This window comes from Sceloporus undulatus, chromosome 3, assembly GCF_019175285.1.
Source record: "Sceloporus undulatus isolate JIND9_A2432 ecotype Alabama chromosome 3, SceUnd_v1.1, whole genome shotgun sequence".
NCBI classification, from domain to species: domain Eukaryota; kingdom Metazoa; phylum Chordata; class Lepidosauria; order Squamata; family Phrynosomatidae; genus Sceloporus; species Sceloporus undulatus.
The window spans coordinates 181,332,613-181,350,285 of NC_056524.1; the positions used below are offsets into that span (position 1 = coordinate 181,332,613).

General features: G+C 40.0%; 1 protein-coding gene across 4 annotated transcripts in view; it reads right to left on the reverse strand.

Moving 5' to 3' along the window:
• EXOC6 (exocyst complex component 6) overlaps positions 1 to 17,673 on the reverse strand; it is a 163,467-nt gene that overhangs the window by 77,698 nt on the left and 68,096 nt on the right. For all 4 annotated transcript variants that reach the window (XM_042459266.1, XM_042459267.1, XM_042459268.1 and 1 more), the window contains exons 8-14: positions 17,592 to 17,660; positions 11,233 to 11,316; positions 11,076 to 11,122; positions 9,887 to 10,007; positions 8,850 to 8,921; positions 8,133 to 8,230; positions 6,452 to 6,557 (exon numbers count right to left, since the gene is read on the reverse strand). In XM_042459266.1, coding sequence (XP_042315200.1) covers positions 6,452 to 6,557; positions 8,133 to 8,230; positions 8,850 to 8,921; positions 9,887 to 10,007; positions 11,076 to 11,122; positions 11,233 to 11,316; positions 17,592 to 17,660 — 597 coding nt within the window. The remainder of the gene's footprint in view (positions 1 to 6,451; positions 6,558 to 8,132; positions 8,231 to 8,849; positions 8,922 to 9,886; positions 10,008 to 11,075; positions 11,123 to 11,232; positions 11,317 to 17,591; positions 17,661 to 17,673) is intronic.

Consider the following 17,673-nt stretch of genomic DNA (forward strand, 5'->3'; position numbering starts at 1 on the left):
GTGACATAAGAACTAGTGACATTAAAAATTATATTTTAAATTACCAATTACCCATCACACAGCCCTAAATTCTATTACATGTACAGTCAGCTGTTCCATATCCATGGATTTTTTTTTAACATCCTGGATTCACGCATCCACAGTTGACCCTATTTCTTAAAATACCATGCTAAAAGCAAACCTTGGATTTCGCCATTTTATCTAGAGATCCCATTTTTACTATGCTGTTGAAGATAAATCAGGACATGTAACTCTATGGATTTTGTGGTATCCAAGGGTCTGGAACCAAACTCCGGCAGATTACTCAGTGTTCCGTTCACTGTCTAAACAATATGGGGACGCTGGAGCTGCAATGTGGGATGCTGCATTTTAATGTGCTGTTGCATTTAACAGACCTGAGCATCTATGATTTTAGTGTCCATGGGGGAGGGGGGGGTGTCCTGGAACCAACTGCCAGTGCCACTGTACAATGTTTCAGTAGTTGAAGAGTGAACACTCCCCCCCCCCCCCTTTTGGTAAGATGTGAGTTTTTAAATGGATTTAAAAAATGTATTTTTAAGAAAACAAAAATTTTACATTTCCTTTTATTCAAATCTGGGGACCTCTTCTTTTTCAGATCAGCCATGAACATTTTAAACCAAGAATACATTCAAAAGTTTAGGCAGAATTTCCCTATCTTTCATCTATTTATTTAGCTACTGTCTATGTTTTTAAAGTCATACTTCTGAACCTAGGGTCTTTCCTAACCCGATGGTCGGAATTTGTTTCTCCAGCTGCCAAACATAGACGCACAGACTTTGTTACATGCTTAGTCACTCGTGTATTATATTTTTCAATACGTTTTCTGTCTCCCTTTCCTTCACATGCATAGACCAGCAGAAATAAAGAACCACATCCAGGCCAAGGATTGACAGTCGGTGCTCCATAGCACAAAGTGAAAATCAGCTGCCCAGGCAGCAAATGGTGTTGGGTGATGTCACTAACGGCAATTATTGAAAGAATACTCGAAGGATAGTATACATCATTTTTGTAAGAGAATCGTGAATTGCTGATCAACACTATCCAATTCATCGCACAGAAGCATTATGGCATGTGAAATGTCAGAAAGGCTGTGGTTTAAAGCGGCTGCAATTGGTACATTGGATATAGCAGACTATCTAATACCACTACCAAAGAACCGGTGGGAAACATAAGCATGGGGTAACACCAAATGGTGGAAACCATGGCGAAGTAAATCTTAAGAATTCAACTGATCTGATAAACCAAAGGAGCATCATAGGTCAGATATCACTGTGGTGAAAAAAACAAGAAAGTTTGGACAGTTAGGTGTGGCCATCTTTGGGAAACGAACATAAAGTTGCCATAGAACAATGATGCGAAAACCAACAACGGACTCGGGATTTGTGGAGACAGAACACACACTGTAGTAACAGGTTAGGTTTCCATTATCCTGAATTAAGAATCCAAAATATTCCAACTTGTTCATATAGGTAGCTGTGAGATAGTAATGAAACCTTTATTTTCAGGTGGTTCAGTATACACAAAACTTTGTTTATGCAAAATTACCTTCAGGCTATGCCTCTAAGGCGTATAGAAACATATATTAATTATGTTTGATTTGGGTCCCATCTCCCAAGAGACTAGTATTTTTGTTGTTGTGTGCTTCCAGTCATTCTATATCTATAATACACACACACACACACACACACACACACACACACACACAAACACAAACATATAATATTGCAATCCTAAGGTGAACTAGGGTTTTCTTGCAAGATTTGCTCCAGAGCGGGTTTGCCTTTGGCTTCCTCTTAGGTGGGAGATTCGTGACTTGCCCAAGGTCACCCAGTGGATTCCTGGCTGAGCAGGGATTGAACCATGGTTCCCCCGATCATAGTACTCTGCTCAATCACTTCTTTATTATGTGTGGCATTATGCATATGCCAAATATCCAACATCTGAAAAAATCCTGAAATCCCAAAAACCGATCTTACTCCCAAGCATTCGGACAAGGCGAGGCCACTGTAATGATCGGACGTTCTGGGCGGTTTGTCTTAGGGTACCCTAAGTTGAGAACAACTTGGAGGCACCAGCAACAAAAAATTAGTTAAACATTGAACACCAAGAGAATATTTCTATCTGTTAGCAATTGTTGCATGCTTTGACCAATGCCCGGCAGCAAATAGTTTTCAGGACTAAGAGGAAGCGACAGTGTGGCCTAGCAGCTGGCCAGGCCTGGCTGTCTGTGTCAAATCGGGTGGTGATGCCAAACTTTTAAAAGTCATGCGCTAGTCTTGGTGATTGATTCTTGTGTGTGGTGTGTGTGTGTTGTGTGTGTGTGTGTGAAAGACTGAATGACTGGGGTAGGCACACCACTATATTTCCACCGATGAAAACAGGGATGCATGTAGCCAAGCCAACAACAGTGTGGCTCCAGGGGGGAATTGGAACATTATCAATGAAGAAGAATGCGAAACTCAGAGAGGCTGCAGCAAGCAGTTTTCATTGGTCTGAGCTTCCTGGGAAGGGCAAGGACATTTCCTATCTCTCCCTTCTCCCCATTAAGTCCATGAATGCAAGCTTACTTTGCAGCTTGAACTCAATCTGCAGCAATTGAATTGCCACCAAACAAGGACAAAGAGAGCAGCATGCCGCAGTGGTTTGAGACCAGGGTTCAATCCCCGCTTGGCCATGAAGCCACGTGGGTGACTTGGGCAAGTCACACCTCTCAGCCTAGTGTGAAGGCAATGACAAGCCTCCCTAAACCAAAACTTGCCATTTGAAAAACCCTATGGTAGAATCACCATTAAGTCAAAAATGCCATTGAAGGACCCAACAAATAACAGCAACAAAAAGACAATCGCGGGACAAATGGGAGGATGAAAGCGAAACTGGTAGTCTAAAGCATGAAACGTGGTGGGGGGATTGCCAGATAAATTAATCAGCGACTCTGCCACATTAATTCCTAAGGAACTTTTCTGGTCTCCCTCCCAGCTCTTCACTATCTCCTATTTTAATGACTGTCTGCTCCACAGACATATTGGGCTTCCTCCTATCAACCTTGCTAAGAGGATGTTGCCATTTTGGCAACATTAAAAATAATGGCACACCCCGGCTGCAAACATGGAAAAAAATGGAACCCCAAGACACCCTTTGGAGATGGGAGTATTGTGGGCAATGGACATCCTGTATTTTCTTTGTATCCAGACGATTAGCTTCTTTGGCATATTATCTCCTAAACCTTAGCATAGATCATTGGGCCCCATGGCGAGGCACCATGAAGCGAAGCAACCCACGTGCAGAAGAACTGTCTGACGAAAGGTTTCCCCTTTGGTTGTTTAATAAACAAGAACCTGGAAAAATCTACAAGGGTCATCGAGTCCGCCCCTGCCATGCAGTGGATACCATCAAACTGCTGTTTAACTGCCTTTAAACTTATTAATACGTTTACTTCCTGTTTTTTAACTTATGTCTGGTTTTTTTTATTGTTTTTGTTTTTTTATTCAACACTAGAATAGCATAATATCCATGTCATGTGTGCATCAGAAAAACCTGTAAAATACCTTAAATGCATTAGATTCCCAAAAAGTACAGTAAAAATTAACATTTCCATTTAACGCGAAATGTACCACACAAAACCGATACAAAATTAAAAGGTGGAACGTGATTTACAATTTTTTAAGTGCATTTCTGTTTTAACTTTGCTTAAGTTTGCCTGAGTCCGGAATGAAAACAGAAGCAAGCAGATAGATAAAATAAACGAAAAATCGACTAGGATGATGCCAAATGATGCAAGCTTAGTCCCATCTCCCTCATGCCCAGGACTGCAGGGGTGATTATTGTGGCAGGAAGTTACACATTTCATGCATGTCTGGAAACAATATTTCTAGCTGGCAGGGAGGTGGATGGGGCTAGTAGGATGGATGATGGATGGAAACGAGACATGGTTCATAGGCGTGAGATTCATAAATAATTGGTGGGGGTTTGTGTGTGTGTACAGTGCCATAAACAGTTTATGGATTTTTCTGGGCCCAAAGATAAACGTATACACATGTATTCACAACAGCAATGTCTGTGACAGTAACCCAATTATCCTTTCTTTCCTATGCCGATTTTACACATGTAGAAGGCCAGCGTAGTATAGTGGTTTAGGCGTTGGGATACAGGGTTTGTATCCTGCCCCCCATGGGGTAAACCCCTGGGGACCTTGGCAAGACCCACTCGCTCAGCTCCAGAGGATGGACACTGCAACCCCTCTAACCAAATCTTGCCAAGAAAAACTATGATAGGGCTCCCTTAGGGTAACCATAAGTAGACAACAACTTGAAGGCACACACAACGGGTGTAGGAAAAGTACTATTTTTATAACTGAGGCCCAGTGAACCGGATTCAAACTTTCCATTCTGCTTTCTGCATTTGTCGACACCAGTTCTAGTTATCAAAAGCCACATTACAGGTAAACACTGTCGTGATGTGTAATCTCAAGTCTGCTTTTTATGGTGGGTTCTTACGAGTGCTTCCGCATTAATCTGCACTGACTCTCATTGGTAGAATTGGGAAGACAAGCGAATTCACCAAAATCGTTCTAGTTCACTTCAATTTCACTTAGAATTGGTCTGGTGTGAAGATCCACTCTGATGTCGCCCCCCCCTTGGCTCCCAGCGTCCTGCTCCTTCATCCCCCTCCTCTCCTTCACTGCATATCATCCTTTCTTGTTACCGCTGCTACCCCTCCATTCATCCCTGCTGCTCCTTAACCCCGATCAAGTCCCGTGACCCCCTGAGACCTATCCCATCCTCCCTGACTGCTCCTGCACCTCAATCTGCTCCTCCTTACACTGCAACCTATCTAATCATCCCCAGACTGACTCCTTACCCCAATCAGTCCAGTCACCCATGCAACCCCATCCCATCCTCCTCTGCCCTGATCATACCCCTGATCTCTCCCCCATTCTCACCCCGACACACTTAGCCCAGTCATCCCGACTGCTCCTCAACACTGAGCCAGTCCGATGGGACCCTGAGAAACCTATCCACATATATCCCAAACGATGATAATTCACCCCCGCATTCCCTGGCCCCACAGTTGACCCCGTCTGTGACCGCCCTCATGCCCTGACTGCTAATTAAAACAGCATAATTGGACAAAGTGATATCAGAGACCCTTTCCAAATAATCCCCTCATGACTGCTCTTAACCACCGATCCTTGCACATTGAACTCTGTGACCTATCCATCATCCCCTGAATTGTCCTTTACACTGATTTCGGCCCCAAGAGTGACACCTTGCCAAAGGTCCACATCATCCTGACTTGCTCCTTCACCCAGATCCTGCTGAAGCGTAGTGAACCCCTGAAACTATCCAATAATCCCCATCGCTCCTCACACAATGATCGCAAGGATGCACAGCCTAAGGAGGGGGAAAGGGAAGCGAGGACGTGTAACCCATGAGCCCTAATTGGACATGTGAATGGGTGCCGATTCAAATAACTGACAAACCCATACGGCTGTGTCGGACAATACAATGCTGCACTCACCACGCTTTGCGATCCTCCACCTCATGTGACTCGTCTGGATCGACACGATTGCTTCCCCCTCAGTTTGAAGGGCAATGGAAACGGCAAACCCAGGGGGTTGTGGATACAAATACGTTTCTAACGTGACATGATTGCTAGACAAGAGTGCCTCCAAATTGGTGTGAAAAAAAAATGTTTCGCGCTTGATAGTAGACAGGAGAGTGGACTGTGGGATCTGAGCTTGCAAACCCCCCACGTGTGCTCAAGGGCCAATGTAAAGAGCTTGTAAAGCTTCCTCTTTACAAAGTATTGTAAAAAAAAAACCTAGCACGATTACGCTCTGAATTTGTCTCCATTCAGTGGGAACAAAGTCGTGGGACAGCACTTTGCACATACCAAAAGTCACTCTCTTTCTGTTTCTCCACCCTCCCATTTTACTACTTCACTCATTGCAAGGCTGAACCTGACCACCAGCCCAGATCTCGACCCTTACGTGGAAAGCCTTTGAATTTCAATCAAGTTTGTATCCCCCAATCTTTTAAGACACAACGTGCATGACCAACCCTGTGAAAACGTGCCACGAAGCAAAAATCTCTCTTTCGCAGCAAAAGAAATGTCACACACATTTTCTGCTGTCCTTTTCTCCATTCAAGTATTCTTACTTGAAGAGTGAGTCTATCTTCTTAAAGTGTCCCTTTCTTGTGCTGAAAAAGTTACAACAGGAAACATCATGTTGGGGCAAAGAAGCTGACTCTGTTTGTTCCTTTCTCTGGCGGGAAATTCCCTTCATTGTTGTTTTTATATGTGTTTTTAATCTGTTTGCTGTTTGCACTTTGGTGCATTTTGTTAGCCGCCCTGATCGTTCGGAAGGGCGGGGTATAAATAAAAATTTTATTATTATTTATTTATTTATGTAGAATATATGTTGTCTTACCTTATCAAGTTCTGGATCTTGATAGGGAAATTTGCTAATCACAGTTTTGTATTCTTCTTCATTTGACACAGGAATTGGACTGTAATTATCTGCTTCAAAAATATCCCTGCATAATTCAATGAATGCATGAGGAGCAGATAGATAGATAGATAGATAGATAGATAGACAGACAGACAGACAGACAGACAGACAGAGATATATGAAGATACATACTCATCACATATAGGAAAGTTAGTGGGAAAGCCTTAATGCACTTATTCAATTAATAAGCTTAAAAATCTAACTCAATTACATTTCCATTAGAAAAGGAAAACATTATAACTACTATGTTGAATTGCTGTTAAAAAGCCTATACTAAATGTTGTACCAAAATGAAACTGAAAAATGGCATTTGTGGCTTCAGTGCTCACGCATTTGTTCTTTTTACTGAAATGTTTTATTCTAATAACACAGAGAAGATTAGTTACTGAGACTATTAACCTCAAAGACCTTTAACACAATTCATCCACTTGGAACTACTCCTAAGTAAGTGGTTTGATCTTTTGACTAAACCCTGTATTTCCCCACTTACAATGTTTAGAAACAGCAAGAAACATTTCCCAAAAAATCTAAGAGAACTAGGCTTAAGGTAAAGAGACAGTTGCAAAATTTACAGTCTGCTGGCTCTAAAGGGTGGTCTTCATTTAATTAATAATTTAATTAATAATTTATCCTTGGCATTTAGTTAATGTTGAAATTTCAACTTAATTAAATTAAAAAATAATGAAGTTCCCTCTTTTTGTTAGAAATGTTCTTACTTTATTTTTACATTAATTGATTTTAAACAGTTAGTTCCTATCACTGACCAAAACACACTTTATACAGAGCAACATACATAAACACAAACCAGCCAAATGTAACCATTTTATGTCATATACCTTTCAGTGAGAGAGTTAAACTTATGTTGAAATGTGAAGCGACATATTTGTGAACCTTTTAACACATGCTTTCCCTAACTTGGTTTCCTCCAAATGTTTTGGACTTTAACTCCTACCTTTCTCAGTCAGTATGGCTAATTATCATAACTTGTGTAGAGTTGTAATCCAAAACATCTGAAGGTCACCAGGTAGGGGAGTGCTATTCTACCACCATCAGAAACCAGAGAATAGAGACAAACTGTGAATTGCTGGTGAGAAGGGAAGCAGAGAAGCAAAGAGAGAGCATTATCATAACAATGATTAAGTGATAGACAAAGAGGGAAAACAGACTGGCAAGGAACACCTGCTTCGGGTTGGTGTGGGGGCATGGCGTACGCACAGCACACACCCCGACACCGCCTCTAAGCTGGCATCATGCTGCCTCACTGACCATATAGAGGTCTGTTCCAGACACCCCGCGTAAAAAAAACCGCGTATGCTCAAGCCCCGTTGAAAACATGGTGCAGTGGTGTGGTGGCACATTTGCACCATGGATGCACACCCCATTATTCTTAATGGGGCGCGCAACCACTTGCGCCCCACACTCTCCCTAGCAGCTTTCAGTGTATGCTAAAAGCCGCGTATGTTACGTCCATGTATGGCACGGGCGTACTGTATTTCAAAAACTGAGAGATGAAATATTCAAATATATTGCCAATAAAAGAGTAATCAAGCACGGTCAAATCTTACTTAGCAACAGATTCTTCTTATTTTTTGATACTAACCTGAACAACACAGCCCACTTTTTAAGCAGTGTCTCATTGTACTGGTCTCTTATTTCAAATAAAAGATCAAATAATCTGTTCACAGTGAAACCATATCCCTGGAAACATATAAAAAGAACATATTTAGGAGACAGAGTCACTATAAATGTGGATATAGCAATGCAATCATTTACAACTTCACACATACAGCGCGCCTGCGTCATACGCGGGCACGCCTTACATGGCTTGAGCATACGCGCTCAAGCCGCAGGCCGCGCGCAGGGCGGAAGGGACGGCACGTCCCATTCAATTGAATGGGTGCGTGTGCCCGTTGCGCCCCGCGCACCGCTGCACCGCCATGCACGAGCCCCATTGCTTTCAATGGGGCTTGAGCATAGGCGGAATTCGCCTTACGCGGCGGGATCCAGAACGGATTCCCGCGTAAGGCGAGGGCCGACTGTACAACCAAAAAATTCCAACATGTACAACCCCATTTCCCTAGAAAAAACCATAGGAAACTTTCTCACTGCTGATGCACGCTTCCTATATCCCCTCTCTCATTCTCTCCTTCATTCTCACTTGTGGCTTAGTTCATAGGCTAGTGCCATTGCATGATCATGCTGAAGGAAAATATGAGCACTAGTTTCCTCCACTATGCAATTCACAGAACATGTGATCCTGGCGCTCACCATAATTTCCTTGCATGGAGAGATAAATTGTAGGAGTGGCAACACCAACCTGTAAGGTATCAGCGAACACCACAATCAGATTCTTCAGTTCCAGAACAAGATCAGGATCAGTGCAATAGGACTGAAAATTAAAATGATACATCATTTTAAAAAAACACAACACTAATATTTTAACAATTCATGAATACATTTTCAGTTCCAACAATCATATCTAGTAGACATTTATCTCTCAGTGGCAACAAATCTTACCAATGGGCCAAAGTTGAGTGGAGACAGATAGCCAGGTACCATTACCATTATTTTCTAACAAGAATAGGTATCCTCTCCGTCACACATAGTGAACAACATGCCATGCTTCCATATTTGAAATGATATTACAATAAAATTTCATCAGATACAAACAATTCTAGCTAATTCATTGTTTCCCAGACAGATATTCAGATGGGTAAACTAACCAAAGACAACATCTACTGTATGTAATTAAAAGGTACATATTATAGTGATTACTAATCCTTCAACCAGATATAGCCAATATTAAAATAACAACATGGTTCCAATTTGAAGTAACTGGAAACAGATCTATTGCAACAAGGACTGTAATGCCTTGGAAGTACCAAAGGGCAGCTCTAAGGGTTTTGTTGGTGAAGTTTATTTTGGAAACAGAGTTTTTGGAATGATAATTAGGAACTATTTCCTGGTACTGCTTTCAGTGCTAAACTAATTCAATCTGATCTAATGAAGAGGTCAGTTGAAACTAATTAGGACCCATTGCAATAATAACAGCAGATTAACTCTGCATATTCTAAACTGCCGGACTAAGGGCACAGTTTGGAAGACCCAGGGAGCTGTAAATCAGTGAAGGATTATGCAGATAGCCTGCGGCTGTGGCTCACAGCCTGATACTGCTGGGACAAACAAAAGATTGGCAGGCTCTCCCCCAAATCTGAGAAATTTTTAATTACAAAAACCTCACAATGATGGACCTGTATTTTTTTTCATGTTGGTATTATCCTTCATCTCAACACATTGAAATGTTTCTTTAGTAAATGAACTTTAAGGATATCTTCACAGTGCATGCTCACTTACTGAATGAGTTCTGAGGACAGCTATAATCTTTGAAAGTGCCATGTTCCAAAGTTCATCAGTGTACGCTCTGGTTATGAGTCCTTGGGTTACATGTAAAATGTGATCTTCTACTACAAAAAAGCTGAAAATATAAACATACTAATTAGTTGTGAAATAATCATGGCTCTCTAGATATGCTCTTATATTTTTCTTGAAATGTCATTAGCAGTAAAACTTAAATTTCTCTCTCCTTCACACATACACAAACGCATACACAGATGTAAACTAGTGCTGCTTGTAAATGCACTGAGAAACAGGCAAAAATTCTATTTTTAAAATGGAGTTTGCTGCTAGAGTGAGTTTAATAGGATTACAGAAACTAGTGTGTGTGGCAAAGTAACAATTTGTCAGTTGAGTGGAAAGTAGTATCTTAGCTGCAATGACAGCCATACAGTATATAGCTATATAACACAGAGGGGAATGGTAAGTGTACACTATATGTGTATTTTTAAATATATATATAATGGGAAAGAAATATAGGCTTGCCGACATACTTCAGTTTATTGCAGGACACCACAAAGACAGTAACTTATCCCACAACTAACTTGCAGCAATGAAGATATTGGGAAGCTATTGGAAATTGTACATGCATTGCTCCAACTATAGCTCTCTGAGAAAAGGATAGGTATTTCTGTTTAATGTTAGACCTGAACATGACTATCAGTTGTTTTATTCAAGTAAAACTGATCTGAACATTTGTTTCCCAGTTGTATATTTTTTGGTTGTACAATCTTGGGTCTTCCACTAGCTTTGCTTGTGCCCATGTATTGTCCAAATCGTGTGTGTGTGTGTGTTTCATACACTTCTTGATCATCAATTAGTTTTTTTTGTGTCCGTGTGTTTTCTAAATTTGAGGGATTCTTTGCACAGCTGCACACAGCCCACACTTCTTTGGTAAACACAGGATTTGCTTTCATGAATGCCTAAGATGTTAAGCTGTGGGGGAGTGTTACTCACTTTTCCCCCTTTTCCTTCTCTGGCTTCTTGCAACATCAGATTTTTTTTCCCACATAGCAGCAGTCAGCACCCAGGTAAAAATGCAGATAATTCTGCTACAAACCAACATTGTACATGTTGGACAACAAAAAATTTCGAAGAAAACAATTCTTTGAGCTGTGCAATCTATCATTATGCATATTTTGGAACTCACCCTATAATTTGACTGAAGTATCTTCTGTAGCCTTCCACTGTTTCATGCTTTAAGAAAAGCACAAACATTTAACAATGAAATTAGCTATAATGTTGCATAAATATACAAAATAGACCCATCCCTTTTTGGGGGGGGGGGGGGGGTTTAAGTCAAGTACCATGTTTGACTGCGGTTGTAACACTAGTCGTGCTTGTTTCCTTCTCTGTTTTCTATAGTAGTTTTCAAATGTCTCTGCATCACCCTAAAGGGAAAAACAGACATGTTACTGGGGGGGGGGGGTAGTTTTCTTTCCATACTCCTCACAGAGAGCTTCAGTTTATATCCTTACATCAACTAAATTGAAGCTATAATGAACTTCATAACAAAAGAAGTCACAATATTTTAAAAACAGCACAGACTGCAGGTTTCACCCAGACCCAAAGCAGACTTTTCAAAATAAATGGGATTTAAGTTAGTTACTGACTAACTTAGTACACAAAGGGAATTGCAGCACCTTTGAGACTAACTAAAATATATAAATTGGTAGCTTGAGCTTCTGAAGACTTGAGCCTACTTCCTCAGATGCAAATACATCTGAGGACATAGGCTGAAGTCTATGAAAGCTCATGCTACGAACTTCTGAACTTCTTTCAGTTACTCAAATCCCTTCATATACTGATTTCCCAGATTAACACAGCTATGTCTTTGACTTACTTACTTAAGGCATGTTGATAAATCTGATTCCAGCCCTCCAATCTGAAATGCAGAACTAAAAATGTTTTGGAAACATATTCAGGGGTAGCCATGTTGACGGAATAGCAAAGTACAATAATATACAAAATCCACAAAACAGTGATATCTTTAATCAGCCAACCAAAATGCATAAAACACATGATGCAAGCTTTCAAAGATCCACTGGTGTTTCTATCAGACAAAAAGGTTAACAGGAGAAAAATAAAATAAAATAATGGCTTTTGGATGTTATTGTAAAATGTTTTGTGGCATTTTAAAGAGTACCAAGCTGTAAGCAGATTAAAATTATAACAGAACTGAATACTATTTATAGAATTTTGCTTCCCATTCAGTACAGATACACAAAGATATATCAACATAAATATCAAGAACAAGCCCTGCTATTCCAATATTTTTAAAAGGTGTAGAAAACACACACCTCATTTTAAAGCCTAATTATGCTTTTGTACAATTCATCATAAACATAGTGAACACTCCCTATACTTTTTGCTTTAAAGTAAAAATATGGTTTTTTGTTTCTCCCTCTATACCACTGATTTTCAGCCATGCCATAGCAAATTCTGGGTTTCAGGGGGTAGGAGTACCCCCTGGAAGGAGTACATAATGACCACTTCTTATGTAGCTGAATGATGGGAGGTTCAAAACAAGCAAAAAGAGGGACTTCCTCACACAGTATAAGAAGAAGAAAAGGGATACAATAAGGAGCGGGGAAAGGAAAGACTGCGTTCTAGCACTGGAAGTAATGTCTCAGAGCATTTTGAGGTAGGAGTAAGACAGAATTAGGAAAAGTCAGAAAATTACATTTACATCAACCCATGGTTTAATACTCTGCCTTGTTTCAAATCTGTAACCCATCATGTTCCCTCTCGGGGAAAATGGGAAACAAGACATAGGAGTGCCAACACATTTGATAGCCCTGATGAGAAATCTGTACTTTTGACAAGAGACTACTGTTAGAACAGAATACAGAGAAACAGAATGGTTCTCACTTGGCAAAAGGTTCAGGCAAGGCTGCATCCTTTCACCCTATCTGTTCAACTTTTATGCAGAAAATATCTGCAGGCTTGGACATAGAAGAAAGCAGTGTAAACATAGGAGGAAGGAATATCAATAATCTGAGATATGCAGAGGACACCATACTACTAGCAGAAAGTATCACAGACCTGGAACAACTACTAAGAAAGATCAAAGAAGAAAGTGCAAATGCAGGTTTACTGCTCAACATAAAGAAAATAAAAACAATGATCATGGAAGATCTACAGAGATTCAGCCTAAACAATGAGTAAATTAAAATAGTAAAAGTTTCTATACCTTGGGTTAAGCATTGATTAGAATAGAGACTGCAGTCAAGAAATAAAACGACTAGGAATGGGGAAGGTAGCTATGAAAGAATTAGACAAGATCCTGAAATGTAAAGATATACAACTGAGCACAAAAGTAATAATCGTACAAGCCATTGTATTACCATGTACAGTTGTGAGAGCTGGACTGTGAGAAAGTGGATAGGAGGAAAATCAATTCATTTGAGATGTGCTGGAGAAGAGTGCCAAGGATACCATGAACAGCCAAAAAGACAAACAAATGGCTTTTAGAACAGATCAAGCCTGAAATCTCCCTGGAAGCCAAGATGATAAAGTTGAGGCTATCATACTTTGGTCACATCATGAGAAAGAATTACACGCTGGAAAAGACAAAAATGTGAGGAGAGGTGGAGGGATATTGGCCCGTTACAGACCGCCCAAAAGGGGCGGTCTTGGGCCGCTGCTGGCTGCAGCGCGGAGGAGCCGCAGCAGTCAAACCGCGCAACTTCTCCACGCTGCAAAAAAGGAGTGCGGAAATTGCGCTCCTTCCGGCAACCCGGAAGAGACGTAGCAAGTGCCAAAGCGTGCACTCACGACGTCTCTTTTGGGTTGGGACGTGCAGACGCAGAGCGTCCGCTATGTCAAGATGGCGTTGCCCATCTGTATAGGGCACTGCCATTTTGACGTATCGATTACACGCGAGGGGCAAGGCGTGTCCGGAAGCGCCGCCCCTCACGCGTAATCATGGTGGGATGACAGCGCCTCTTGCACCCGTCTGTAACGCGCCATAGAAAGAGAGGAAAACTGCATGCAAGATGAATGGATTTTATTAAGGAGGCCATGGGCATAAATTTACAGGACCCAAGCGGAGCAGTGGAAAATAGCAAGTCTTTGAGATGTCTCATTCACAGGGTCGCCATGAGCCGGGATCAACTTGAGGGCAGTTAAGAACAAAATAGCTTACTGAAGATTTCAGGTGTACTTGCATTTCCCAAGTAGCAAAGGCTGTATAAATAACCAAAGCCTTGTTCATATTTCAGTTTACTAATCAGAAAAATAATTATATGAACACAGTCAGAATATGGCAAATAGCAGATGTATCCAAAATAACAATAAGCTGCATAAAGAAGGGAAGTATTAAAGCTTTTAAGGATTCATAACTCTCTTCTACAGACATTATGAAGTACATGTATCTACAGTGCTCCCTTCCCCTACGTGGGGGATCCATTCCGGACCCTCCTATGTAAGGGGAAAATCGCATATGCTTGCGTCCCATTGAAAATCGATTCTCCTGCAGCTTCAGTGTATGCTGAAAGCCATGGAAGTGAAGCCCACATATGGCACAGGCTCACTGTATTTAAATTTCCTGGACTTTGAAAATCTCCCTATGCCATATGGCCAGAAGGAGGAGGAGCATGCCTGCAAAAGATATCCCCCCCCCCCCCCATCATAACATCTTTCTTAAGGACTGAAACAACATGCAAGCATCTGACTAATATCTCCAATTGTTGTTTTTTTCCTTCTCCTATTTCGTTTGTAACATCTTGCTGATGAAGAAGCCCAGGGAGCTTTGAAAGCTTGCAACGAGTATATTGTGCATTTTGGTTGGCTAATAAAGGTATCACTGGTGGATTTTTGTTTGTATTTGTTAAATGGCCAACACAGCTACCCCTACATGTTTTAGGTATCTATTAAGTATCAATAGTTAATCTGTTATCAATTTCATTTTGTTTGATGCAGTTTAACATCTTCATTACCCCTTCACTACTGACTGTAATGCCTATTATAATTTCAAAATTGCCACACACTATTTTTGTTCTTAACTACCACAAGTTAACCTCAACCCGTAGCAACCCTATGAATGAGGAGCCTCAAGGTCACCACCATATCAGCAATAGCTCTGCTCAGATCTTGCAGACTGAGGGCTTTGGCTTTTGTTACAAAGCATAATTGATTCTTCTAATGAGTCATGTATTCTCATGATATTTCCAAAGTCTGATGGTCTCAGTTTAGTCATCTTGGCTTCTAAAGAGAGTTAGCATGGACAATCCTAACTTTAGAATTCAATGCTAGGTCTTTACATAGGCCTTTACACTTTGAAATTTTGTCCAATTCCTTTACAGAGGCCCTTGCAAGTCCTAGTCTTCTTCAGATTTTTTGACTGCAATCGCCACTCTGATTAACGACTCAGCCAAGGTATTTAACCTTTACTTAAACTATTTCAATATTTTCATCATGTAATTTAAAGTTATGTAAATCAACTATGACCATTATATTTGTTTTCTGAATGTTCAATTGTAAACCTGCCTTTTAACTTGCTTCCTTGATTTTTTTCAGTAGTTGTTCCAAATCTTTGCTATTTTCTGTGCTATGATGTCATCTGCATATCTTTAAATGTTGATGTGACCTCCTCCAATTTTCACACCTCTTTCCTCCAAGTCTAATCCTGCTCTATATATATGTTCAATGTACAAGTAAAAAAAACCCGGGTTATAAAATACAGCCTTCATTGACCCCCTTGCCAATTGGAAAGCATTCTGTTTCTTCCTATTTTGTCCTAGTATTAGCGCCTTGTCCAGAGGAGAGGTTACACATCAGGACTATCAAATGCTTTGGTACACCCATTTTTTTAAGAGTGATCCAAAATTTTTCTTGATCTACACAATCGAATGCTTTACTATAATCTATAAAGCACAGGCTGATTTTCTTCTGAAATTCTTTGATATGCTCCATTATCCAACATATGATCCCTAGTGCCTCTTCCTTTCCTGAAGCCTGCTTGGACATCTGGCATTTCTCGCTCCATACATGACAGAAGCCATTGTTGTACAATTCTGAAATCATTTTGCTTGCATAGGAAATTAATGCAATGATCCTGTGGTTACTGCAATCTCTGGTGCCCTCTTTTGTGAGGGCTTGAATGTATATTCAACATTTCAAATCTATGGGACATTGTTTTGTTTTCCATATTTTTTGACAAATTTTAGTTAGAACTAGAGTAGATTCTGCCTCTGTAATCTGAAGCAGCTCTATTGCCATCTGACTACAGCCTCCACTTCATTTCTAAAACTGTAGATTCATCTTCAAATAGTTCTTCCTTGAATTAATCTGTCATCCTTTCATCTCTTTTATATAGTTCTTCCATGTATTATTTCCACTGTCTTTGGTTTTTTTTTAACTTGGTCAGTTAATGAGTCTCCCTACTGGTCTTATAGAATCCTCACTCTTGTATAAATTTCCCTTTGATTTATCGGACCTTGTAGGAAAACTCTCTTTTCCTCCTTTTTTGTTGCCATATTCTATTTCTCTGCACTGATTATTATACTAGTTCTCTTTGATCTTATGTACAAGTCATTGAGCAGTTCAGAATTCTGACTATATTACAGTCAGCCCTCTGTATCCATGGATTTTGCACCCACAAATTCAACCATCCACAGTATGAAAATAGATAAATCCAAAAAGCAAACCTTTATTTTGCCATTTTATATAAGCAAAATCATTTTAATGTGTCATTGCATATAATGGGACTTGAGTATCCATGGATTTTGGAACCCATAGGAGGTCCTGGAACCAAATCAGATACCAAGGGCCCACAATACTGTCACATTTTACCTTTGCTTTTCATCTGTCCTTATGAGTTTCAACTGTCATTCATTAATGCTTCTTTCTTTCTGGATGCTTATAGTGGCTTTTTGTATTCTGCCCTGACAATGTCTCTGGCTTTAGTCCAGAGTTTTCTTGCTCCCAGTCAATTACACTTAATACTGTAGTACAAATCTATTTTTACATTATTTTAAAATTCTACAGGGAAGTTATTCAGGTTGTATTTTGGCATGATTATTGGTTTAGTGTTCTTTAACTTTACTCTAATTTTTGTTATTAGCAGTTTATGGTCTATGCCACGATCTGCTATTAGTCTTGTTTTTGCAGAGAGAATGGAGCTTTTCCATCTTCTGCTTCCAATCATGTAATCTGTTTGATTTTTATATTGGCCTTCTGGTGGTGAACATGTATACAGTTGTCTCTTTGGTTTCTTGAAGAATGAACAAACTGTTGGATGCACAAAATTCAGTCAGTGCCTCTTAGTAAATTATAAGTAAGAAGATATGCTGGGTACTGCAGCAAGAAAGTGCTTTTCTTTTAAAGAATTAAAAATCCAAGTAAATAAGACAGGTTTTTTTCTGGGCTTGAAAATAATTTCCCATGCAAATCATAGGTGCTGCACAAATACAGTGCTGTATCTATAATGTACTAAGTACTAAGTATGACATCTTACTCTTGCTTGGAAAATGAGAATTGATATTTGCATGGTAATGCAAGCAGTAACAGAAAGCACCAGAATTGTCTTTATTTGATAATGTAAACGACCAGTTTCATTTCTGGGGCTTACCTTTTTAATAATCAACTCTGTATTTTGAGAAACTAATCTGTGTGGATTGTTTTTTTAAAAAAGAATTAAAGGAAAATAGAATAATATACATACCAGCACTGAATAAATATGTAAGCACCTATAAACTGGAGAGAAATCTACCAAATCATGAGCTGTCAAAACCTGTAGGAAGGGA